Here is a 27,698-nt window from a genome sequence, read left to right as displayed (position 1 = left end):
AACAAAGGAGAGTCCACAATCTCCAAAGGGAGTCCTCGTTCCACTGTCAAACAGCTTTTACCAGCAGAAGGTTCTTCCTGATGTTTAGTTGCAATCTCCTTTCTTGTAACTTGTAACTACAGTGGTACCTCTGGTTACATACTTAACTCGTTCCGGAGGTCCAGTTAAATAGGCACAGCGGCAGGTGATCGGAAGTGTTAGGAGTTAAGTTTGGTACACAGAAATAAGTTGGGGACAGGGGTGGAGGTGGGGACTACAGTGTTGTACAGTGATACCTCAGGTTAAGTACTTAATTCGTTCCGGAGGTCCGTTCTTAACCTGAAACTGTTCTTAACCTGAAGCACCACTTTAGCTAATGGGGCCTCCTGCTGCCGCTGCACAGCCAAAGCACAATTTCTGTTCTCATCCTGAAGCAAAGTTCTTAACCCGAGGTACTATTTCTGAGTTAGCGGAGTCTGTAACCAGAAGTGTATGTAACCTGAAGAGTATGTAACCCGAGGCACCACTGTATTTATCGTTAATTTTAACTGATTTTATCCACTTCATGCTTTTTAGCTCTTTTTAGGTACACTGCTTAGAAGACGCAGAGATTAAGCCCAGCTGAAATGAAATAAATAGGTGAAATAAAAGGAAGAAACTAGTGAAATAAATGTTGCAGTTCATATGCGAAGAGGGCAGGTAATTGAGAAGAAACCAAGGCATTTAGGGAGCTCCTGTGGTTCTAAGAGCACAGCCTGTTCCTGGCCTGAAAATGATGTTTCAAGCAGCCTTCTCAGCCCTAGCCATTGCAATTTGACATTCCTGGCATGGCTTTGGCCTGTCAAAGCAGCAACCCTGAATCAAAAATGGCATCGTCTGAATTTTAATTAGCTGCTGTGCAAGTTGCAAGCAATGAGACCAGATGCTGTTGCTGATTTTAAATCATTTCACCTACAGGTGATGATGAGCCCGCAGCAGTCAGAGAGAGAGAGAGAGAGAGAGAGAGAGAGAGAGATAGAGAGAGAGAGAGATGTTAGGAAGCACAAAGGCTGATTTACCCCAAACACAAAGAAAGATTAAGGTAAAGTAGAAATGAGGGACTGGTTGCTTTCCAGATGTTGCTGGACTTCAGCTCCCATCAGCTCCAGTCAGTGTGGCCAACAGCCAGGGATGATGGGAGCTGTTGTGCAGCAACATCGGGAGGCCACAGATTGCTTAGCCCTGAGCTAGAATCCTGTTCTTGCATTCTCAAGGAGGCAATGTATTGGACACAGAAGGCAAAAAGGCAGACCGATATTTCCTACCCCTGAAATCTGTTACCAAAAGGGACCATATCCTGCTCTACAGAGGTCTCCCTGAAACTACACCACATGCTCCTTCCCACCACTCCCTATTGCAAGGTGTGCTTGGCACACTCAAAGAACAGCAGCCAACTCCAACTATAAGATCCTCCATCCAGTGTTGAAATTAGCCAGGCGCCAGGCACATTTTGTACAACTATCTATCACTTGCGAGCAAGGGAAGATGCCTGGGAGCCCGGATAATGCCTGACACCATCTGGAGGTGCATGCCTGGGGATCCTTGGATCGGGGCTGTTTTCACACACTAATACCACATCCTGTAGAATTCGTTCAGTTATATTTTCTCTGCACAATCGGAATGTGCTTTTTCTGTGCCGCCTGAGCAGGAGCAGTGAATAACATTATAGTCACTTGTTGTAGCTTGTTTTCACTTACCCTACCACTGCCCTGCTCACATTATGAATGGTCCGTGTCACCATTAAGAAAAAGAGGTTGGAACAGGGTGATATATATGTGGACTGTCCCTGGATCAAGTGACTTTTCTTCTTTAAGCTTTCAAAGCACTTAACCTAGGCTCAAGGTTGTCATCTGAACTAGCTGGGTGTTTAACTGATAATCCATCACAGTCAGTCCATAATTTGAAAAAATAAGACTTTAGAGCCAAAATAGCTACTAGATGTTCCCTTTTGGCAACTATAACTTTGGATTAAAGAGCCATTTGGTGCCTAGCTTATATATCCGAGTTTCTAACACCACCTCCATCACTGAGGAACTTCCTCAATGGGTTGACAAGGTGCGAATGCCATACAAACAACTAACTATGGCCATGTTTCACCATACAGTGGTACCTCAGGTTACATACCCTTCAGGTTACATACGCTTCAGGTTACAGACTCCGCTAACCCAGAAATAGTACCTCAGGTTAAGAGCTTTGCTTCAGGATGAGAACAGAAATTGGGCTCCGGCAGCACGGCAGCAGCAGGAGGCCCCAGTAGCTAAAGTGGTGCTTCAGCTTAAGAACAATTTCAGGTTAAGAACGGACCTCCAGAACGAATTAAGTACTTCACCCGATAAATATTTTACCTATTTGATGACCTAAAAATGAGAGGAGCACCCCTCCCCAAAACATGGCACCACTCCAAGATTGTAGTCATCTCAAAACCATTTAAAGACCACCAGAAGGTAGAATCTTTTCAATCTCTCTAATTAATCAGGATCGTAACATATTTACATCAGGATTAAGGTATTTCTACAAAAAATAATAGCCCCAAATCAAGCTGGTTTTGTCCCCTGTCAAAACATCACTGAACCAATCAGAACACTTTCAAACATAGTAAACAAACAACTTCCCCTCCTTCTATTCAGGGCCTTGGACATTCACAAGGCCTTTGACTGTCTAGAATGGGACGACATGCTGGCAGTTCTATCTAAAATGCAATGTGAGCTGAAATTCATAAGATTTTGAAACGAATACACTTCAGCTACACTAAAAACAAACAATATAAATTCAACCCCAGTGGGAAATTGGCATGGAACAAATAAAGGCTGTCCACTCTCTCCCTTTTTGTTCATCCTAGCTTTAGAACCATTAGCTATATACCTCAGAACAATACCAGACATCAAGGGAGTCCAAACTGGAAAACAAAACTATATAATCAGGTTATTTGCTGATGAATTAATGATTATAACACCTGACCCGCTGAACAAGGGAGCAACAGTACTTTCGAGAGCTTAACAACTTTGCAACACTATCAGGCCTGCAGGTTTTCTCAAAATATGAAGCTTTCTTCTTCAATGTACCACCTAAGATCCAAAATGCATTCATAGACCTCAAAGGCATTAGACCAGCCTTTCTCAACCTGTGGGTCCCCAATGTTGTTGGACTACAACTCCCATCACCCCTAGCTAGCAAGGCCAGAGCTGAGGGATGATGGGAGTTGTAGTCCAACAACATTGGGGACCCACAGGTTGAGAACCGCTGCATTAGACTTTGACACATAAAACTTGGATATTTAGGAATCATTATAACAAGAAACCTTAACATAACCAGACAAGGGAAAGACCTTTTTGGCACAACGATAGACAACTGATACAAAACAGATTGGGAAACAGCCCTCCTTGAAAGTTTAATAAATAAACTATGGTCGACTCGTGGACTGATAAAGAAAGACGGCTTCAGCCCGGTGTGGTTTAATTTCATAACATATGTCAGCATTCCAGAAAATGAACAACACACACGAAATCAGTGTTTGGTTCACTCTGGTGGATCTTAATTTGAATTTAAACATAAATTAATATCTTCACTTTGAACCCCCACCCACCCCGCACGTTCATCAAGATACCAACACTTTATGTTCATTGGCAAAATAAGCACAGCGTAGGCACCTGCCTGATGTCAAAAGGCAGCGAGTTCCAGAGTGCCGTCACTGCCACGCTAAAAGATTTGAGTTCTCACAAATGTAGAGCAGGTTATTGTGTGGCACCTAAAACGGTGCCAGTTCTGCTGATCAAAACCATCAAGCATTTGTATGTGTGGTAAGACGATCTCCTACATACCCAATAGATCAATGCATTTCAGTCAATATTCTGCCTCCGCCACGTAGCCCACAGGAATTGCAACAGAATGCAAAATGACAGCTATTAATATATGTTGCCATATCTGCACGCCTCCAGTGTGGAATGCTAACCCAGCTCCTGTCCCACAAAGAAACTTAATCTCTTTCATTCTGTCCTCACCCACATCCCTTTCGTCTTCTGCTTGTCTGTAAAGGAGGTGCATTAGTCATTTTTTCTAATGGGGGGGGGGACTCAATTGTTTTTCACCTCGTTTTAATAGCTATGAATATTAAACAGAAAGCCTCATTCATATTTAATGGCCTTCTAGTTTATATATTTGAGACAGCTGCCATGGTTTTTTAATAGAAACCACAAATAAAAGGCAGAGGTAGGCAATTCTTCCAGTTTCTCAAAATTTGCAATTTAATGAAACCGACAACGTGGAACGCAAATTGGCGACGGCAAAATTAAACAATTTCTTTGCTGTTACAACACCGCAAGCAGAAGACACCCCACTCTTCTCCCCCTACCACAACCGCCCGCTTTCAGAGTGAATGCATACCTATAGCATTTGGCACAAAGAGATTGCACGCAAAAATAAAGAGCGATTTCTCATGGCTGGTGAGAGACGGCTCTAAAAAGTCAGCGCTTCTGAGCACAGCGGAAATGGGGAAAGGATGCGGTCAGCTCAGCCGAAAGGGGAGGGCAAGGCTAGCCTGACCACGGCACAGATGGGACCCTAGCCCCAGCGGGAGATGCACAGCCCAGCCAGATGGCTCCTCGCTGTCCTTGCTTGTGCAGTGAAAAGCATGGTCCGTAAGGGAACGAGTCTGTGGTAATAATAATAATAATAATAATAATAATAATAATAATTTATTATTTATACCCCGCCCATCTGGCTGAGTTTCCCCAGCCACTCTGGGCGGCTCCCAATCAAATGTTAAAAACAGTACAGCATTAAATATTAAAAACTTCCCTGAACAGGGCTGCCTTCAGATGTCTTTTAAAGAGAGGATAGCTGCTTATTTCCTTCACATCTGAAGGGAGGGTTTCCACAAGGTGGGTGCCACCACCGAGAAGGCCCTCTGTCTGGTTCCCTGTAACCTCACTTCTCGCAATGAGAGAACCGCCAGAAGGCCCTCGGCACTGGATCTCAGTGTCCGGGCTAAACAATGGGGGTGGAGACACTCCTTCAGGTATACAGGACGGAGGTCGTTTAGGGGTTTAAAGGTCAGCACAACACTTTGAATTGTGCTCGGAAACGTACAGGGAGCCAATGCAGATCTCTTAGGACCGGTGTTATGTGGTCCCGGCGGCCAGTCCCAGTCACCAGTCTAGCTGCCGCATTCTGGATTAATTGCAGTTTCCGGGTCACCTTCAAAGGTCGCCCCACATAGAGCGCATTGCAGTAGTCCAAGCAGGAGATAACTAGAGCATGCACCACTCTGGCGAGACAGTCAGCGGGCAGGTAGAGTCTTAGCCTGCGTACCAGATGGAGCTGGTAGACAGCCGCCCTGGACACAGAATTAACCTGCACAGCTGTGAGTCCAAAATGACTCCCATTTGGGGTTTTTTTTGGGGGGGTGGACTGCTTCACTGTCCCCACTCGCTGCTGTTTTCACCAGCACCTTCACAGAGGCCATCAGAACCAATGGCCCCGTGAGGAAAAGGCGATGCAGAAGGCAAAATCTTTCCCTACCTCCACTAGCTTGGTCCCTCCCCTTTAAGAGCCAACTGCTCTGCAAAGCAGGGCAGGAAGAGGATCTGCTCAGAGGTGCTGCTGCTGCTGTCATCATCTGAGTCGTCCTGAGCCTTTCCTGCCGCAGTGGGAGGCTTCGCTCCAAGCCCAACCAGAGTCTCAAGTCCAGCAGATCCAAACAAGGTCCCAGAAGGCAGTCCGCAATCCGTCTCTCTCCCCCACCCCAAGTAAAGCCAAAAAATTCAACACATTCCTTTCTGAGAAGGCTGAAATGCAGGACTCTACTGCCAAAGAAGTGGAAAAAACATCTTTACGTACGTGACAACAGTGGCGAGAGTCTTAATAGCACAAGGATGGAGGACTGAGGAAACTCCAACTAAAGAGAAACTGATGGACTATGCAGATTTGGCAAAATTGACACACAAATTACGGGACAAGGACAACTGTGACTTTAAAGATGAATGGGAGCCTTTTACAAAATACTTAAAAGATGCAACAAAGTGAATTGGACTCCTTGGCGGGTTTTGAATAAACGCTCACAAACTTTTCATTGATAATAACCAGTTAGATATATTAAGGATCTATACAAATTTGTAACATGCAGAGAATAGCATTCATAGAGAAACCAGAGATTGGAACTGAGGGAAGTCGGGGTGGGGGTGGGGAGGGGGGTTGTTTTATGGGAGGGAGGGGGGAAATGGGGGGGGAATTAAAAATGATATGATTTAAGATAATTTGTTTTGTTTAAATTCATAATAAAAAATTATCCACACAGGCACCAGGTGTGTCATCCGGCCACCAGCCCCTGCCCTAAATCTTAATTTCTATGCAGGGGCTAAAAAGGGGCTGCCCATATCTCTTGCTCATATCAAGCTCCACTTTTTCAGCCCATGTTATTCCTTCCTTCCAATCCAAGCCAGTTTTCATCAACCTGGATAGCTCAGCAGAACGGCCAGGGGCAGCTTGAGCACAGAATGGATGGGACTCCTGCAGAGGGATGGATGGCCAAGCCAGCTGGCCCCTCAATGTTGTGGCTTTGCTGAAAGTAGGATTCTTGGGGAAACAAGTCCATGTTTTTTACCTGGCCAGCTTCAAAATTTCCCACTGGCTGCTGCTTTCAGCAGAACCCTCACAGAGGCGATTGGTTCCTGGCTGCCTGGGGCTGATAGGAGTTTCAGCACCAAAGATATGGAGGTCACCAGGTTAATAGAAGAATAGAATCATGGCGCTGGAAGGGACCCAGAGGAATATGTAGTTGTCCCATATGGGGATCAAATCTGCAAACGTGGTGTTATCAGCAGCATGCTCTAACCCAGTGTTTCCCAACCTTTGGTCTCCAGCTGTTTCAGACTACAATTCCCATCATGCCTGACCACTGGTCTTGCTAGCTAGGGATGGTGGGAGTTGTAGTCCAAAAACAGCTGGAGACCAAAGATTGGGAAACACTGCTCTAACCAACTGAGCTATCCAGTTGCCCAAATAAGTGTTCCCTGGCTGGATTGGAGAAGGCTGATCTAAGCCCCTAATACAGAGACTGTGTGGACCATACACATTAGATTGCAAAGATCAGGCATAGGCAAACTCCATCCTCCAGATGTTTTGGGACTACAACTCCCATCATCCCTGGCTAACAGGACCAGTGGTCAGGGATGATGGGAGTTGTAGTCCCAAAACATCTGGAGGGCTGAGTTCGCCTATGCCTGGCAAAGATCAACCGAACGGTGGGGGCTCATATACAGCTATGGGTTGCAGGGTGGGGTGTCCTAAGACCGGCTGCTATTTCTGCAGCAAGGTTCCATCAGGGTCCCTGTCTCAAGTGTCCTAAAGCTGCACAATCAGAGGGAAAGGAAGTGAGCCAGCCACTGAGTATGGGCTCATAGAGTCCTTCTGGAGAAGGAACATGGGAAGAACACCCAGACAGAGGTGTTCTGTATGCTCCAAAGCTAAGCATTTAGGAACAGTGAAAATACCAGGTGCTTCAGTTTCACGAGAAGGGCACGCATGTTTGGCTATGTGCAATGGAACTTCACAGAAAGCACAACTTAAGTCGCTCCAAAAGATTATATCGAAGTACTTGGAATCATTTGCCCATGTGCATGCACAAAAAATAGTAGTTCTGCCCAAAAGACAACACATGGAGATCGGCATTCATCAATGCAATGTATCCTGAATTATTATTATTATTATTGTTGTTGTTGTTGTTGTTGTTGTATAATCTTTGAAAGCTGTATAATCTTAGAAGGGTCACAGCTGTGACTATCATGTAGGGACCCTGCACTTCTGGATTGGCCACTAGACTACTGCTCATATATCTGGCAGTGCAGTCACAAATATAGCCTTTCTGTCACAAAATTATTAGCCCTTCAGCAAGAATAGGTGGGAAGAATAGCTTCCAACTGCAAATTCTAGCTTCATTGTCCCATATCCACGAACAAGCTGCAATTCTCTCCACAATAAAAGAAAGGTCACAGGAAGCTCAGGTAACACGTCAAAGAGAAAAGCCAACATCAGGAACTCAATAGCTACAAAGCTGACCCAGAGAACAGCCAGAGAAATCAGCAGGAAACATAATGAGGCCCAAATATAAACCAAGCCAAGCACATTGTTAGAAAAAACAGAAGAAGAGACTCATTCTCTCCTGTACAGAAAGTTATTTATATATCTGGATAAGGGGTTTTCAAAAATAGGTGGGGCACCCTCCCAGAGATGTATGCGTGGTCTTGGGCTTAGCAACCATGAAGTAAAACTGGACAGAACAGCCTGTTTCTGAATATGAGGTTGCATTTCAGGGGTGGAGAGCCTCAGGACTGGGGGAGAAAATGTGGCCCTCTAGACATCTTCATCTGGCCCTCAGAACTCTCCTCAGGCTGATCGCAACAGCACTCTGTCCACCTCCAATTCTCAGCAACTGATACGTTACCTGAATGTTAAGGATAATGGTTTAATTTCCGGAAATGGGAATGTTTACTTATGTTGGGTTACTGTGTATTTTTAGCATGGGGTTTATCCTTTGGCACTAGCTGTCATGTGATTGGCTGACTGTGAGTCACATGAGAGAGTCACATTCCATTCTGTTGTGACTGTTATTCCAGTAACTGTTGTTTTTAACTGTTTTCTGCTCGCTCGCTTGCTTGCTCTGTATGAGGGGGAATGGCTGCTCTGGTGTCAGTGTGATCCGTCTGAAGTAAAACAGAGGAAGATCCCTAAACATTGATATCCTGTGAACTGCCCTAAGACCTGCAGGTATAGGGTGGTTAATTAATTAATTAATTAATTGAGAAATCTGTGCAGGAGCTAGATTGCAAATATATTCTTCTGTTATATGAAAGCAAGGTTCTTTTTGAATACAAACAGTCTGGACATTATATAGTCTTTACAAAGAAGTTATCAATCATCCAGAACAGTTATTTAGCTTCCTAGCTGTAAGCTACTCTGCATATCATCAGAATTACACACACACATACACACACGAGAGAGTGCTTTTTTCTATTAAAAAAAATGTTTAGGGGTACTCTCATTTTCCTACTCATATTGAAATACTGCCCCTCAATGAGGCCAAACTTAGATTCACAAAATGTTTAGGGGTATGCGTACCCTTGCATACTCCCAGAAAAAAGTGTGTTCTCGCTCTCGCTCTACACACACACACACAAACACACACTCTCTCAACACACACACAGGCATACTGCCTCTCTGACAGTGGACAGAATGGACCAATGCTTCTGAGCTTCCCAGGGCATTTGGCTGCCCTCTGCTGGAAGCAGAATGCGGGAGCAGATAAGACACAGCACAGGCAACCTGAACATCAGTTCAAACACACACTGCAACCTGTAGTGACTGCTGGGAGGTAAACCCATTTAGCTACTTCTCAGCAGTCTCTTTCCCAATTAAACCACCACAGGGCAAAACACAGCTGATTTGCACAAGCCCTGTGCAACTTCCGTGTCTGGGGGATAAATAATGCTGGCGAGGCAGAACAGGAGCCCCGAGGCCTGTAAGCAACACCAGTTCCTGGACGTCATTTGGAATCAGGTCCCTCTCAGTAACTGGGGCACAGCTCAGCTCACTTGCAAGCTGCCCCACGGATATAATTTCCCAGTAGGCAGATAAAGGCGATCTCTCTCTCTCTCTCTCTCTCTCTCTCTCTCTCTCTCTCTCTCTCAAGCTTTTCTAAACGTGTCACCGAAAATAAATTTTTAATCATTATTTAAATACATTTTCCACCCTCAGGACGTTCTAGGGTTTCGCCATCTCACAGGAAGAGAAGGATGCAAGAAAAGACTGACCCCCTTTCACACTTTTCCCCGGGGGCCAGGAGAAAGAGGAGACGCGGGGACGACATGGCCCTGGTAACAAGCTTGAACTCTTTTGTTGAGCATCAAGCTATTTCAGCCGTTTAAAAACTACACAGAAAAAGATCATACAGGCTTCCTTCAGTTCACTGCTCTTGGGAGTTGTTCTAAAACTCCCTGCCAAAACTTTCCTAAATGATGATGCAAGTGCAGCAGGGAGGAAAGGAGTCAGGAATTTGTGGGAAGGCAAGCAGGCAGGCGGGATGTGGGTGGCACTGTGGGTTAAACCACAGAGCCTAGGACTTGCCGATCAGAAGGTTGGTGGTTCGAATCCCCATGACGGGGTGAGCTCCCATTGCTTGGTCCCTGCTCCTGCCAACCTAGCAGTTCGAAAGCACATCAAAGTGCAAGTAGATAAATAAGTACCGCTCCAGCGGGAAGGTAAACGGTGTTTCCGTGCGCTGCTCTGGTTCGCCAGAAGCGGCTTAGTCATGCTGGCCACATGGCCCGGAAGCTGTACGCCAGCTCCCTCGGCCAATAAAGCAAGATGAGCGCCGTAACCCCAGAGTTCTCCGCGACTGGACCTAGCGGTCAGGGGTCTGTTTACCTTTAAGCAGGCAGGCAGGCAGGCAAGCAGGCAACAAGCAAGCAAGCAGGCTGGTTTTCAGTTGCAACGCATTTGACCTTCTTAACATAATCACACTGGTATATAATGGGTTGTATCTAACATTAGACAGACTCAAGAGCAGACCATTTGAAATTAATGGACATGACTCATTTAGGTCCATGGATCTACTCTGAGTAGGTTGGTTGCAGCCTAATAATAATAATAATAATAATAATAATAATAATAATAATGGCAACATCACACACACCCTGCCATGTGGACATCCCTTGCAGGCCACCACTGTGCCTGGAGACTGCAGACAAGTTGTACATCCATGGCAGTGACCAGAGGAGAAATGACCGCTGGGAGGACAGCAGAGAGAAGAAACGCTGTGGTGCATCTGCAGCAACACGACTCGACACCTCTGTCTGCCCCAGCTGCAACAAAACATGTCTCTTCCGCATCTATCTCTGCAGCCATAGCTGGCGCTGCAACCTTCCAACAGCTTGATCTCACCCCCAAAGTCTCACTCCTCCATCGTCTCCGGAGACAGACCAGCAGTGATGATGATAGAAATGAGTTGCTCCCTTTAATGCTGGGTGAGATTGCAATCCCAAACCCCTAGGTCTTTGCTGTTGGAGGCCGCAAGAGTACAGCCATCTGCTGACCTCTGGTGCCACAGAGCTTCCACTTACTGTGTGGGGTCTTCAGGGGAAGAAGAAGTCATATCCAGTCTGGCCAGGGCAGGCCTGGGCACAAGATGTATCACACAAGGTGGGGCAGATGTTGTCTCAATCAAGAACCAGCATTGCCCGAAATCTTAAGAACACTGCTAGGGTCTTGCCCTCTATTGGCTCCACCACCTTGGGAGAGCAGCCTGCAATCTTTAAAGCGCCTACAACCTATTCTGTATTCTCTTTCCCACATGGGCCAACCAAATGCCTCTGGGAAAACCTCAAACACCTTGAGGTCTGAGCTTCCACACCTCTATGGTCTTCAAATAAAAACATCTTGGAGATCCTGGGCCACAGGAATGTCAGGCTGGCCTCAACCAGAGCCAGGGCCTTTTCGGCCGTGGCCCCGATCTGGTGGAACGCTCTGTCACAAGAGACTAGGGCCCTGCGGGACTTGACATCTTTCCGCAGGGCCTGCAAGACAGAGCTGTTCCCCCAGGCCTTTGGCCAAGGCACAGTCTGACCCCCTCCTTCTGTAATCCTCATGAAACTCTAGTCCAAGGGTTGCCATTAATTTGATTCTGAACTGATTTTAGAATGCATTTTAATTAATTGACTGTGATTTTACGTAAATTGTGCTATTTTTACTGTTGTTAGCTGCTCTGAGCCCGGCTTTGGCTGGGGAGAGCAGGATATAAATAAATTATTATTATTATTATTATTATTATTATTATTATTATTGTCTAACTACACATTCAACATTTTAAACATGGCTGAAAATTAAACCCATTAGACTATCTGAGAGCAATATCCTCTTTTATGCATGACAAAAAAAAAAAGCAAGAGTAAGTTCTAATTATATAATGCACAGATTGCATGTATGTGTATATATGCAAAATTATGTAATGGTGAGATAAAAATAGCACCTGACCACCACATCACCAAGAGTGGGAAATGATCAGGCCAGCTGGATGGAAGGCAGTTTCCATCACTGTACTTTTTTAAGCACCTGCTAAAAAGATTTTTTGTTTCGATAAGCCTATCCAGATGTTTCGGAACTTGATGAAAGCCTTAATCCATTTTTAGCCTATTGTTATTTTAACTTTTCAAAAGTCTTCAATTATTCTTGCTAAGTTTTCCTATTGATAATTTTGCTGCGCACTGCTTTGTGGTGGTGTTGTTGTTGCTGTTTAAACATTCCAGCAGTGTATAAATTTTATGAAACAAATAAATAATAGATCCCCCCAAAAGTTGTCCATGTTGGTCCACTGCAGCATCTGAGCAGCTGACGCTGTTATTTCAGCCCAGGCATTTGTGGGCCAGAACCTTCTGCAGATGCAAAAGAAATCCAAGCTGTGTTGCTCGTAGAGGAAAAATACAAAATCAATTGTTTAAACTTCGGCCGGATGAACTACTGCTGCTCTCAGCCCATTCATTAAAATCATATGAGTTTTAGTCCATTAAGCGGGGGGGGGGGGGATTCTCAAAGCAAAATGTGAACTTTGCTTTTCAGTAGCTGGAGCAGGCACCAAGATAGAAGATGCATTACCTCCTCCTTACATGAGAAATGTATGGGGATGGAATAGGGTGGAGGCCTCTCCAGACAGAGACTGCCATCTGCAGCCTTTCAACATTGCCATTCATAGAAAACAGCATATTTGAGCATGTTGCTGAGCTGCTTAAGAGGGACGGGAAATCTGCAGGTAGGAGAAAAACACATTTACAGGGGAGGCTGGTCCATTAGGGCACTGTTCCACCAACCTCAGTCTGCCTGTAGCCAGCCCTCAGGTCAAAGGCCTGGAAACGATGCCTTATGAGGAACGGCTAAGGGAGCTGGGCATGTTTCGCCTGGAGAAGAGGAGGTTAAGGGGTGATATGATAGCCATGTTCAAATATATAAAAGGATGTCACATAGAGGAGGGAGAAAAGTTGTTTTCTGCTGCTCCAGAGAAGCGGACACGGAGCAATGATTCCAAACTACAAGAAAGAAGATTCCACCTAAACATTAGGAAGAACTTCCTGACAGTAAGAGCTGTTCGACAGTGGAATTTGCTGCCAAGAAGTGTGGTGGAGTCTCCTTCTTTGGAGGTCTTTAAGCAGAGGCTTGACAACCATATGTCAGGAGTGCTCTGATGGTGTTTCCTGCTTGGCAGGGGGTTGGACTCAATGGCCCTTGTGGTCTCTTCCAACTCTATGATTCTATGATTCTATGATCTGCTTTGCATGCAGAAGGTGCCAGGTTCAATCCTTGGCAACTGCAGGTAGGTCTGGGAAAAAATCCTAGAGAGCCACTGCTAGTCATTGTAGATAATCCTGAGCTAGTCTGCATAAGGCAGCTCCTTCTGTTCTCACAATCAGTCCAGGGGATGGCACTGGCCACCAGCTTCTTCTTCCTTAGTCTCAATGCTGCCCTTGTAGGGAAGAGGATGGGGGCAAAACTAGAATCAGTTGCCACTGCCTGTCATTGTCTCTGGCGCCACCTACTGTTGGGCTCCATGCCTACCACCCAACCAGTCCCAATTGGCACCAGCCACCACTGTATATGTATGTGCCACTGGACCCTACACACTTCCTATTTCAATTTGAACTGCACGCAACAGCAACGTACTGAATAAAATGGAAAGGGTGGAATTCATCCCTGGGGCCCCAGATAACCATAACTATGATATACAAACACATCACACTCTCCAAACGTCCATCATCAGCATGCAAAGCTTCCAGATACATAAACATTAATATATTCAAATTTTAAAACCTTTAATGATTAAAGAAAGAGTGGGTTGTCCCATTTTTAATAGCAATAAGGTAAAGGGAATCTCTCAGCCCTCCAATTATTGGAAACAGCCTAAGTGCAATTGCCTATAATTTAGGGGCCTAACTGGTAATAGTGGCTAAAATACTGCAACTGTCAATCGGAAGTCCCAGTGCAAAATCTAAATGTCACAACAAACTCACTGGCTGGGTTCAGATGTCACAGTTAACATGAACAAGCAGTGTGTTTTGGTGCTCACTGCTCATCTGTCCCTGCTGCACCCCACTCCTTCTTTTATTTGACTTGTTGGAGAAGAAATCAAACAGGAAGCCTGCTTTGCATTATGTGGGAAGCGGCATTCGTGGCTTTTGCTTCTCTCCGAGCAAACCACGATTGGAAAACAAGGGTTGAACTATTCTGTTTGTTCACATTAAGCCACAGTTGAATGATTGCTATTAATATCAATTACATTTATCAATCGCTTTACACAAGGAAAAGAAACCTCAAAGCAACTTAGCAACAGCAAATACAACAGATAATAGCAATTAAAACCATGGAAAAATGAACAATGCAGATGCATTAAATACTCATCCAGCAACATATTCATAAGGACAAGTCCTACCCATGCCACTAAAGGATGAGACCACCACAGGATGCAATCTAATTAAGCAAAGGCCTGGGGAAACAAAATAGCCTTAGTCTAGTGATTAAAGAAGGGACGCGGGTGGTGCTGTGGGTTAAACCACAGAGCCTAGGACTTGCCGATCAGAAGGTCGGCGGTTCGAATCCCCGCGATGGGGTGAGCTCCCGTTGCTCCTGCTCCTGCCAGCTTAGCAGTTCAAAAGCACGTCAAAGTGCAAGTAGATAAATAGGTACCGCTCCATCGGGAAGGTAAACGGTGTTTCCATGCGCTGCTCTGGTTCACCAGAAGCGGCTTAGTCATGCTGGCCACATGACCTGAAAGTTGTACGCCAGCTCCCTCGGCCAATAAAGCGAGATGAGCACCGCCACCCCAGAGTCGGTCACGACTGGACCTAATGGTCAGGGGTCCCTTTACCTTTACCTTTTGTGATTAAAGACTGACAAGGATGGGGCCAGGTGCATCTCGTTGGGAAGAGCATTTCAGATGAGGGCCACCACTGAAAAGGAGCATTCTCATGCAGCCATCCTCCACACTTCCCATAGGTGGGCCACACAGAGAAGAGCCAGTGGTAATAAAAACAGGAGGGTCTGGGCTGGTTCATATGGAGAATGGCAATCCATACTAAACTACAGCTTATCATGATGTCCAAACCAGGCCATTATGTGCCCTCAGGCAAGGCACTATATCTTAGTACTACGCCACATCAGAAATAGGTCAATAATAGTACTGACCTGATTTATAATGCTAATGCAATTATTGTGAAGAGGGTGGATTAGATCCAAAGAGCCGGGAAGTAGAAGGAAACAGACACTAGCACCCTGTTCCACAAACACTTGCACAAAAGTTTGCGCAGGTGTAAAATCCAGGATAGGTCATTCACATCCTTCCTCTTGGGAAAGCAGTAGAACACACTTGGATTCCTCTGCAATGTTCAAGTACAGTGGTACCTCGGGTTACAGACGCTTCAGGTTATATACACTTCAGGTAAAAGACTCAGCTAACCCAGAAATAGTACCTCGGGTTAAGAACTTTGCTTCAGGATGAGAACAGAAATCGGGCTCCGGCGGCGCAGCAGCAGCAGCAGGAGGCCCTATTAGCTAAAGTGGTGCTTCAGGTTAAGAACAGTTTCAGGTTAAGAACGGACCTCCAGAATGAATTAAGTTCTTAACCAGAGGTACCACTAATCCACCAAAAGTATTCCACATGCAATGCCATAGACTAAGCACTGTGTCAAGCACCCCATCAACACTAAGCATTATCCTATCATATAAGGAAGACTTTGCCAAGCTGGGGCCTCCTCCAGATATTGTCAACTACAACTCCCATCAGCCCCTGCCAGTTCGTACTGATGGGTGTTGTAGTCCAAAACATCTGAAAAGTACCAGGTTCCTGAAGGCAAAGATAAGGAAAGGAGCAGACCACGCCTACAGAGACAGAACCTTTCCCATATGTCTGCTTCAAGCTATATATTTTGCTACAAAAACCTCAAAACACCACTTTTCACCTTTAAATGCCACCGCCCACATATTTTGTGCTTCAGGAAATGTTTTTTCACCTTCCAGGTGAATTCAGAGCATGCTCGAGTTATGCAAGATCCGGTTCTTCAAGAACGCACCACCTCGTGCCAGTGAAAACAGGCACAGCAAACAGGTGATTGGAAGTGTTAGGAGTTAAGTTTGGTACACAGAGATAAGTTGGGGCTGGGGGGGGGGGGACTACAGTGTTGTACAGTGGTACCTCAGGTTAAGTACTTAATTCGTTCCGGAGGTCCGTTCTTAACCTGAAACTGTTCTTAACCTGAAACACCACTTTAGCTAATGGGGCCTCCTGCTGCCGCCACGGCACGATTTCTGTTCTCATCCTGAAGCAAAGTTCTTAACCTGAAGCACTATTTCTGGGTTAGCGGAGTCTGTAACCTGAAGCGTATATAACCCTAGGTACCACTGTACTTATAAATAGGATGTAGTCAAAAGAGAAACAAAGTAAGCCACATTCTCCACGTTTATGAAAAACGCGGATTTCCCCCACTCTGATCCGTGACAATTTCACACTCTCCCCGGCTGCCAAGAGGAGAATTCTCTGTGCAGACATAGTCGGTGGTCTATTGCTGTTGCTCCCTTTCATTCCGCATGAAATTAACATGTTTTTCCCAGCGGCAAGGCAACCTCCCCACCCCCACCCACACAATAAGGCACAACACTTTTTCCCTTTTCTTTTTAAAGTACACAAATATCCCCATGAATTGATCATGCAGTGAAATATACCAGTCAGTGGAAGCCAGAAGGGCCCATAGATAACCGAAGGCCTCTGGAAAGGGGGTGGTGATGGGGGGAGAAGTCCAGAGAAGGCCAACTAACCCTTCTTTATTTTATTCAGGCAGCCCGAGTTGCAGAAGGAGCGGACGGATCCTGACTCCCAGCAGCCCCTCCCCTTCATTCCCGCCGTCAGAGGGGTTTGGCGGAAGCTCCAGCTCAGGGCATTGCCTGAGGTTGTTTATAAAAAATAAAAATAAAAATGGAAGACACTAATATTTAAGAAACATCCTGATTCAGCAGGGAGATGGTGGCCTGATGCATCACTGCTCTCAGAGAAAGCACATCCCACATTACAGATTCTGGCCACATGCTATCCCTCTCTCTCCATATAGTTGAGCCCCATGGATCTCCCGGCAACCGTGAAAGCTGCCTCATTATACCACAATGCACCACAGCCTCTCTTTGGGAGCAAGAAGGCAAGGCTTAACTCCATCCCTGCTGGGGAGACAGGAGTTCTCTCGGAAAGTAAAAGGGGAACGGAACAGGGAAAGGAGAGAGCCGCATATGAAACGCATAGGCTGCATTGCTGGCTTGCTGCTTCCCCTTTATGGAACATGCGCTTTGCAAAGTCACATGGACCACAGGAAGCTGACAAAGGCGATCTGGGAAGGTAATTGGGAAAGAGCCCTGTCCCTTTAAATCCTCGCTAGAGGTTGTTTTTAGGACGTTTGCTGGAATATGCATCAGAGCTTAAAAACACACACACACACACACACACACACACACACACACACACACACACACACACAGAGCCTGGAAGAGTGATTTCTACATCATTCTGTTAAATGAAAAATGACCCAAAAACTACATTCAGAAAATGAGCAATTCTGTATTCGCCCCCAAAATAAATTTCATACCCAAAGGGAAAGGTTTCTCACCCCTCTACTGGAGGAGAAATCTGGGCTTGCCCCCCAACTGAATATGCAGCCTCCCCACCCCACACTCTAACCCACAGAAGGAATTTGACAAGAGCGAGAGAGAAAATGCTGGATAAATTCCTGTTAGGTGTGAGCTACAGTAACCTCACTATGGAAAGGGTATTTGCTGCTGAATAGGAATTGGGAGAGATGAGGGGGGAAATGGGGAAACCACCTATAAATGCCTCCAAGCATTTTATTTTATTATTCCCAGTCCTTGTAACCTTTAGGGGGAAATCCTAAAGTCTGTCGGACCACAAAGTAAAGATTCAAAGCTCAGAGTAAGAAGAAAATGTATAGACTAACAGCACACATTCGCGTTTCGGGGAGCGGTTGCAGCTCAGTGACAGAGCAACTGCTTTGCATGCCAGAGTTGATCCCCTAGGAAGAGATTCCTTGTCTGAAACGCTGGAGGACTGCTGCCAGTCCGTGTAAACAATACTGAACTAGTGGGTGGTATAGGTTGTAGCCAATGCTAGTCCTACTCAGAGCAGTCACACTGAAACTAGGTTTACATACATAGCTCAGTCTGTAGCATCTCTTGGGATGTTGTTGTTGTTTAGTCGTGTCCGACTCTTCGTAACCCCATGGACCAGAGCACGCCAGGCACTCCTGTCTTCCACTGCCTCCCGCAGTTTAGTCAAACTCACGCTGGTAGCTTCAAGAACACTGTCCAAACGTCTCGTCCTCTGTCACCCCCTTCTCCTTGTGCCCTCCATCTTTCCCAGCATCAGGATCTTTTCCAGGGAGTCTTCTCTTCTCATGAGGTGGCCAAAGTATTGGAGTCTCAGCTTCAGGTGAGCACTCAGGGCTGATTTCCTTAAGAATGGATATGTTTGATCTTCTTGCAGTCCATGGGACTCTCAAGAGTCTCCTCCAGCACCATAATTCAAAAGCACCAATTCTTCGGCGATCAGCCTTCTTGATGGTCCAGATCTCACTTCCATACATCACTACTGGGAAAACCATGGCTTTAACTATACGGACCTTTGTCGGCAAGGTGATGTCTCTCTTTTTAAGTTTGTTAGTTGGTCTCTAAGGTGCTACTGGACAATTTTTTAATTTTTTCCCGACTACGTCAGACCAACACCTACCTGAATCTTTCTTCTTTCTTCTTTCTTCTTTGTGTGAACAGAACTTTGTTTTGGGAACAGCCAACTTGACAGAAGAATTGTTTCAAAACAAAGAGAGATAGAGGGGGAGCGGAAGGCGTCGGGTTTTTTTGTAAGAAGAGAGAAAATAAAGATAAGAGAAAGAGTGACATAGTGGATATAGGAAAAATTATATATGAGAAAAAATAAAATTTGAAAAAAAGGAATGCCAGCAGGCAGTGGCTTTAAGTGAAAAATTATACAAACATCCAGAAATCCCAAAGGGACTGCAAGGTTGTAGCTCTCAGACATGATATTTTATACCCCCTGAACTAACATATATTCATAAGCTTACCGGTCACATAATTAGAACACCTTTTCCCACAACAGTCATAACCCGCCCATATGATTTCCAACCAACCAGGAAATATTATTACTATTAATTAGATTTGTATACCGCCCTATAACTGCAGGTCTCAGAGCAGAATCCATACATCACTACTGGGAAAACCATAGCTTTAACTATACGGACCTTTGTTGGCAAGGTGGTATCTCTGCTTTTTAAGATGCTGTCTAGGTTTGTAATTGCTTTTCTCCCAAGAAGCAGGCGTTTTTTAATTTCGTGGCTGCTGTCACCATCTGCGGTGATCATGGAGCCCAAGAAAGTAAAATCTCTCACTGCCTCCATTTCTTCCCCTTCTATTTGCCAGGAGGTGATGGGACCAATGGCCATGATCTCTTGGGATAAGTGGCTTCAAACAGACTACAAGGCTTGTTGAGTGCCCCGTCTTTCCAAACAATAGTTAAAGTACCCTTCCCTTAACAGCCAACAGGAGGAGGCAGTGTCCCTGTGGTCAGAAACAAAATGGCCAGTTGTTCAGCTGTCTCATCCATAAACTATGGCTTAGCACCAATGCTCAAGCATTTGTGGGCTCCCGGAGAGGAGATTCTGCTCCATAAGCTCAGATTCAGACAACATATTAAGCTGAACCAATACAAGGACCAGAGAAAGCAGGAAACAGCCAGCACCGCCCCTCCAGGAACACTCTTGCTACCGTGTTCCCAATCATCCATAGTTTGGCTTTGAGTTATGTACAGACCAGCTCTCTTTTCTTGGTTTATTAAGAAAAGCATCCAAAAGTCATGGTAGGGCAATATAGCCATTAAGACCGACCGAAAATCCACAAAGAAGAGGACGAGCTTGTGAATTTGCCAGAAGTATTGCTAGGCAATACGAAAACGAAATCAACTTATTCCGCCTAATAATCTTTAAATGGACTGTGGGAGGTGGGATGCCAGCTAAATTAGATTAGGCAGTACTCGATGCAGAAACATCTCAGGTTGCACCAAAGGCTAAAGAGATTGAAACACGGATGCAGCCAGGAGCAGGGGCAACCACAGACAGGCACATCCTGAAACATTACAGGGATATATAAACTACTGCCTTCTCTTGCATCAGCTGCTGAAACCATCTTTTAAACAGAGTTTATCTTTTGTTTCTATTTAGATCTGCATGCAGAAATCTGGGGGTTGAGGGATGAGAAATAGGAAGATCCTACCATTAATATTATCAGAAAAAGCCTGAAATAAGTCTGTGACTCCATCTGGCTGGGCTTTTATTAGTTGTTGTTATTAATAATAAATGTGCATATTGACAGCTTTATAATTAGCTCCTGAATACACCCTGGATCCTTGCAGGAAGATTGATTTCCTCATGCAATACTCGTTCGACTGCCAGCCTTGTCTCCCAGCTTGCTGCCTCCCACCCACCCTCTTTGTTCCATTCTTAAACCCCACCCTTGGCCAACAAGCCAGGGACACAAACCTCTGTATTCTGTTGCACCAGCAAAAGAGCTCATGCTGAGTTCTGAAAGGTCTGTGTTTTTAGCCTTACTTTATTTATGTCCCACTTCTCTCCCCCCCCCCCGCCCCGATAAAGGAATTTGAGAGTGCCAGGAAGGACCCACAACAATAAAAGAAGCCCACAATCCTGGGTAGTCCATGGGTAGCAAACTAAGGCCTGGGGGCCGGATCCAGCCCAATCGCCTTCTAAATCTGGCCCGCGAATAGGCTGGGAATCAGCATGTTTTCACATGAGCAGAATGTGTGCTTTTATTTAAAATGCATCTCTGGGTTATTTGTGGGGCATAGGATTTGTGGGGCATTCTTCTTTTTTCCCCAAAAAATATAGTCCAGCCCCCCACAAGGTCTGAGGGACAGTGGACCAGCCCCCTGCTGAAAAAGTATGCTGACCCCTGGCTTAGAGTGTGGTGCTGATAACGCCAAGGTTGCAGGTTCAATCCCCATTAGGTACAGCTGCATATTCCTGCATTGCAGGGGGTTCTGACACTAGATGATCCTCAAGGTCCCTTCCAACGCTATGATTCTACCCCTTCTAATTATACAATAGAAAGAAAACAGCGTACATTTCCAAGTTTGCACCAGTACACTGAAATGAGAACTGTTATATAGAACATAAGAAGAGCCAGATAAGGTCAATGGCCCACCTAGTCCAGAACCCAGCTGTGTCCCAGCCTCCTGCTACTAATGCATTTAAAGAATGGAAGCCAGTCTTCTAACACTGCCTGAAAGCCTGAACTCCAGATGTTCTCAACTAACAGCCCCATCAGCCCCAACAGGCACAGCTGAGCTAGCTGAGGCTGATGGGAGATGATGATGATGATATTTACGTGTACCCTGTCCATCTGACTGGTTGCCCCAGCCACTCTGGGCGGCTTCCAGCATATATAAAGACATAATAAAACATTAAGCCTAAAATACCTTCCCTATACAGGGCTGCCTTCAGATGTTTCCTAAATGTTATATAATTACTCATCTCCTTAACATCTGATGGGAGGGCATTCCACAAGGTGGGCGCCACTACCAAGAAGGCCCTCTTCCTCTGATGTAGTCCCAAGCATTTGGAGGGCACCAGATTTGGTGAAGTGGGCCTTGGGAGGGGTGGGGGTGTTAATCAGACGTGGTGCCACACCCCCCACCAGGTCTTGCTCTCTGAAACTGCTAATCTAACTGCAGACCACAAAGATGCACAGAGCACTAGGCCTTCCTTGCACATCTAATGAACAGGGCTAGAAAGCTGACATCAACATTCAAAAGCAAACAATTAAAAAGTTTGAGACTGGTGGAAAAGGTAGTATCCTGCCACAACTGTCCCTGGACGGGCTCGAACCGCCAACTTTCAGATTCACCTTCTCTATGTTGGGTCTACCCCAACTTCATCCCAAGCTATAAATTAGGGGGTGAGGAAACACTCGGGTAAGGAATCACGAGTCTATGAGCCAGACGCAGCCCACAGTGTCTCTTGAATCCGGCAAGCAGAATCTCATCCGTGGCCCTGTTCACCACATGCCTATTATAGCTTTAGGGGGTGGAGGAAGATCCCATCGGTACCAATGGAAGCTTTTTTTCTTAATCTAATTGTTGAAGGGGGGATTTGCAACCGTCTCCGCCTCCATCGTTCTGCCCGGACTCTGAGGTCCAGTGCCTTCTGGCGGTTCCCTCGCTGCGAGAAGCCAAGTTACAGGGAACCAGGCAAAGGGCCTTCTCGGTAGTGGCATCCGCCCTGTGGAACACCCTCCCACCAGATGTCAAAGAGAAAAATAACTACCAGACTTTCAGAAGACATCTGAAGGCAGCTCTGTTTAGGGTAGCTGTTAAAAAAGGTACGCAGGTGGCGCTGTGGGTTAAACCACTGAGTCTAGGACTTGCCGATCAGAAGGTCGGCGGTTTGAATCCCCGTGACGGGGTGAGCTCCTGTTGTTCGGTCCCTGCTCCTGCCAACCTAGCAGTTCGAAAGCACGTCAAAGTGCAAGTAGATAAATAGGTACTGCTCCGGCGGGAAGGTAAACGGTGTTTCCGTGCGCTGCTCTGGTTCGCCAGATGCGGCTTAGTCATGCTGGCCACATGACCCGGAAGCTGTATGCCGGCTCAGGGCAGGGCAGTGGATGGAAGGGCTGGGAGGAAAGAGAAGGGGAGAAGCAGGAGAGGGAGGGAGGGAGAGGGAGAGGGAGAGGGAGAGAGAGAGAAAGAGAGAGAGAGAGAGAGAGAGAGAGAGAGAAGGGGAAGGAGTCATCATCACACACTCTTTTGAGGGGTAGATGGCTTGTGTGAGTGTGTGCGGGAGCATTCACTGTGCCCCGAGAGCAATCTTTCTTTTTTAAAAGACAGAGCGAATTACTACAAAGAATAATGGAAATAATGAAAGCAGCCATAGATCATAGCATACCGAAGAAACAAGTTATTTCAAGTCAACAGTTTCAGTGTTCACGCCATCGGGCGCAAGCGAATGTTTCAATTTGCCAATGACTTAGGAACGATTCCTGATTTTCTAAGAAGCTATAACAACACTATTTTCCTCCCTCCACTCTTGTATAGCTGGCTCATTTAAACATAACAACGCCATCGTGCTCCACTTTCCCATTCTGTCATTCTCGGGAGTATTTTCCTTTAACTTCACGTATCAAATCCTTGTGACTATAATCACATGCATGGCTAATGCTGCATCAGTTTAAAAGTAATTTCTTTATATAATTCAGGAGAAGTAGCAAAGGATTATTCGCATTATATGGCTCATCTTTTCTACAGCAGTTCCAATTTTACTCCCGTATCTGTTTGCAACTGAACGTATGATAAAAAGAGCCCCCCCCCACGTATGATAAAAAGAGCCCCCCCCAACTGTTATGGTGTTGCTTAGATGTGTTTCTATATATAAACACTTGCTCTTAACGAGATTATTTCCTTTTTTCTACATATATATTCCCATTCATAAAATGTTTTGAACTTAAGAACAGCCCTATGGCCAATCGCAGTTCAGTATCCATTCTAAAAGTGGCAACCAGATGTCCATGGGAAAACCCCAAGCAGGATCTGACCTAACAGCAACACTCTTCCTTCCTGTGGCTTCCAGTAATTGGTATTCAGAGGCAGAGTATAGTCATTGTGACTAGTAACCACTGATAACTTTGCCCCATCGTGCATTTATGCATTCTACTCGATACTGTAATTTTTACTCCACCTTCTCAGTGAAAACATAAGATCTTACAGAATTCAAATTTTAACAGTTTTTACAACCTTGAATAAGCAGCCTTTCAGAATTAGCACAGTTTGTACTTCAGAAACTGTGCTAATTCTGAAAGGCTGCTTATTCAATATTGTAAAAAAAAACAAAACAAAAAAAACATGCAAAACCTGAACTCTCCCGATCTCATTTTCATCTGATATTTACAGACTTGCAAATATTCAGACTGTGAAAACTGGATCGCATTCATGAAAGGTTTTCATTGAAGGCCAGGAAGCACCTATTAGCAAAGAAATCTTTATTTTCATACATGCAGTTCACTGAAAGCAGTCTTAATGCCGCCACACTCGGGCCCTCAGACTCCAGTCATTATCCCCCAAAGCTACCCGTGCTTCAGGTGGATCGATGCATAACAACAACATGGAAAATTAGAGACTTCAGAGGGCTTGAAAAGCGAGTGAAATCGGGCCTTGGCTATCAATGCCCTCCAAAAGCAACACAAGAATTCTATATTTCACATCAACTCGTCATCTCATTCAGGCAAAACAAGCTGTTCAGAACCTGCTCCGACGATCCGTTTCTGTTTTCAGAAGCAGCATATTAAGCTCGCAAGCCACTCATTTTTGTTTCCATCTGCACTTAGCTCTTGACAACAAGAGTTTATCACTCCCCTGATATTCCTCTAGAAGATGGAAAATTGAAAGTGGTTCTATTTCCACCAAATTCCAAAGCACTAGAACTGGATTGATCTCCCAGCTCAAACTTAATGTACTAGTTGTTTCCTCTAAAGTTCTACAAAGTGCCAAAGAAGATTCAGAGGGTGGAGGGGGATAGAGGGAAATGCAGTGTTACTGAATAAGTTAACTGGGGCTCTCACAAAGCAAACCCCGCACTCTGGAATAGTCTGGATTGAATGGAAATCATAGAATCATAAGAGTTGGAAGGGAGCACAAGGATCATCTAGTCCAGCCCCCTAAAATGCAATCTTTCATCCAATGCAGACCTTGAACCCACAGCCCTGAGATTAATAGGCTCATGCTCTAAAGACTGGTCTAGTGCGGTAGCTCATCTAAAGTCCAGTTTCCCAAAGCAAGCAGCACATATTTCAATGGCAACATTCTTATTTTCCCCATATACTGTTTGTTTAGTTAATAGCAACAATCTGATTAGCTTTTTCTTTTTTCTTTTTAAAGGCTGCTAAGGAAGTTGAATAGACTGTGACTACACTAATCCAGCAAAGCCATGATGCATCATTTCTCTACTTCAAAACCTCGTCACACAAAATAAAGTGCGTTGCTGCTCTTACTAAATTCTCAGCCTCCAAATCAGCCACCTCAATATCGAATCATAAATCCAAGAAATAAAAATAAAACGCAATAAGATGCCTAGTATATTACCTTGAAAAGCTCATTTGTGGCAACCAGCCTGACTCATCACCATTTTATTATTTATTTTTTTTTGGTCCTACATAGCGGTGGTTCCCAAACTTTTTGGTATGGTGATCCCAGAAGCCCATATTTCCTTGATATGACAATTTATTGTCATATGAATTTGGGATGTTGGATCTTCTGCAGCAGTTTTGTGCATTTTAACTGCAACTCTGCCTCTTTTGTTAACAATTCCTTGAGGCATCCCATAAAATTCTTTACTCAACGTCCCTATCGATGCAGAATTTGTTGAAAGAATTATACCTACAAAGTTATTCACAGTTTTGTTTAAGGCGATGTATGAACCCCATCTGTTGGTGGAAAAAGATGCACCAAACAGAGGCAATTGTAGGGAGGAGGGATTGTATATTTCTCACCCAGAAGTGAAAACAGTGAGCTACTACAGAGAAATCTGTATATACTTCATAGTAGCTAGCTTGTAGTGGGATACATTGTCAAACCAAGGTGCACAGTTATTTCCTAATGATGAGCTTTTGCAATTAGTAAATCATGTTCTGATATGGGCACAATCCACTCAAAGTGAAACATGTTACGGCTGCTATCCCAAGCATGCTTACCTGGGAGTGAGTCCTATGGAACTCACTGCTACTTCTGAATTAAACTGGCTGCACATTCTATTGGTTTCAATGGGAAAGCTCTAACAGATGTAATGCGACCCTCCCACTGGAACCCATAGGAACTGAAAGTGTATATATTCTGGCTGGATCACACCCTCTATCAATTAAATGCTAACTTTAAGCATGGCTAAAGAAAATACATTATTGTGATCGTGATTAAAGCGTCCCCCTTAATGATTATTAACTTATTAAATCATTCACTTTGATTACTACTAATTTAGTAACAGTTACACACAGTTAAGCATTTCTGTTAAAACATTATGGTAAAATGCCCCACTGAATTAACCGAGAGAGATTTACAGCCTATGCACGTCTACAGGGAAGTGAAGCAAATTCCTAGGGCGGCTGAAATCTTAGCTCAATGCTGACCGAGTGATGCCTGACTGTTCCGGACAGACCAGAGGAGGCTCACCTGAAGCTACCCAGGTCCAAGTGCTGCATCACCACGGGAGGGTGGGTGTCACTGTCAGAAGCCAGGCCCCTCCCTTGGCTTCCCCGTGTGCCTGCCACCCGCTTGCGGGTCATGACCCACAGGTTGGGAAACGCTGCTATAGGAGGACAAGCCTGTGTTAGGGAAACTGCCCCCTCCCCTCCGAAGGATGCTTTGACACAGCACTTCCAACCAGCAAAACTGTACCCTGCCAGTATTGCAGTGCTTCTCTCTTTGACTAACAGAGAATCAATACTGGGCTCCACCAACCCTCCCAGAGGAACCGGCAGGGTTTTATTCCAGAGCCGTACAAATTCACAGAGGGTTTCTGTTTTTGCTTAAAGCAACCTGATCTAAACAAGAGGACAGCTTTCTGGAAGCGAGAAGTTACAATACACAGGTGATTCTCCCCCACACACTGCAGGGAGTATTGAAATTCCCAGTGCCTTGTCTGTAAAAGAGGCAGCTGCTGCCGCCACCCACTTCCAAGCTACCCCCCCCTCACCCGGCATGATAAGTAAGTATCGGCTTGGACAGCAGGAGCCTCCTTTGCCCCCACCCCAGCCCCCCACGCGGCAGCCCATCACCCTTCCCCTCCCCACCCAGCTTTGCTCCTATGCTTCTCTGACCTTGCCACGTGACGGAGACCTCACTCTGATGGGGCCGCAAGCAGAGGTGACCCATAAGGTTAAGGCACATTTCCCCCATGGAGAGCTGGCAGGAGAAGGGAGGCTTAGGGGGGGAGGGGGAAGCAAGGCTTCCTGTGCAGTCCAGCTTCGCGGAGAGACTGGGAACCAAGTGCTTACTCAGAGAGGCACTGCCCAGGCAAAGGGGGGGGGGAGAGAAGAAGCAGAGATCGCCTGTACGGAAGGGGGGGTGAGAAAGAGAGCAGGGGTCCTGGCCAGGAAACGGAGCATCTCTCATGAATCAGCCCCCTCCTCCCAGGACTTCGGCTCCTTACTCTTCCGCCACCCCCAACCTGAGAGATCAGAGAGAGAAGCCCTGCTCAGATACAGCTTTTTACAAGAATCCTTAAGAGTTGCAAAATAATAATAATAATCCCCCAAACCAGTGGATTTCCTTGCTCCACCCACCCACCCCCACTTTCCACTTCATATATTTTCACATTAGAAGCAATAGATGGGAGGGTTCACCTAAAAATATTAGGGTAGGGGGCTGCTGTTCCTCTCCAGAAAGTGGGTTCACCCACAGTGCTCATGAAAGCCAAGCAGTTCAACCCCCCCCCTCCATTTTATACCTCCATCTCTTCCCCAGTTCTCAGCCTGGACAGCTGCTCCACCCTGAGGTGCCATTTCCATACAGCCGGAGAACGGGGTAA

The 27,698-nt window shown here is 45.5% G+C and overlaps 1 protein-coding gene across 11 annotated transcripts in view; it reads right to left on the bottom strand.

Annotated features, from left to right (window-relative positions):
• OSBP2 (oxysterol binding protein 2) overlaps positions 1 to 27,698 on the bottom strand; it is a 159,597-nt gene that overhangs the window by 75,639 nt on the left and 56,260 nt on the right. For 2 of the 11 annotated variants that reach the window (XM_083717124.1, XM_083717117.1), the window contains exon 1: positions 8,456 to 8,563. The exons of 7 other annotated variants lie outside the window; for them this stretch is intronic. Coding sequence is in view for 1 of the 4 variants with exons in the window: in XM_083717122.1 (XP_083573248.1) it covers positions 16,861 to 16,939 (79 nt within the window). In the remaining 3 variants the exon portion in view is untranslated. Of the gene's footprint in view, positions 1 to 3,836; positions 3,921 to 8,455; positions 8,564 to 16,860; positions 16,970 to 27,698 lie in introns of those variants that run through there. 2 more of the 11 variants (XM_083717122.1, XM_083717125.1) reach the window with 2 other exon arrangements.

Source organism: Podarcis gaigeae, assembly GCF_964106915.1.
Source record: "Podarcis gaigeae genome assembly, chromosome: 16".
Taxonomy (NCBI): Eukaryota; Metazoa; Chordata; class Lepidosauria; order Squamata; family Lacertidae; genus Podarcis; species Podarcis gaigeae.
The sequence above is the reverse complement of the archived record's forward strand: the minus strand, read 5'-3'. Positions and strand labels throughout refer to the sequence as shown.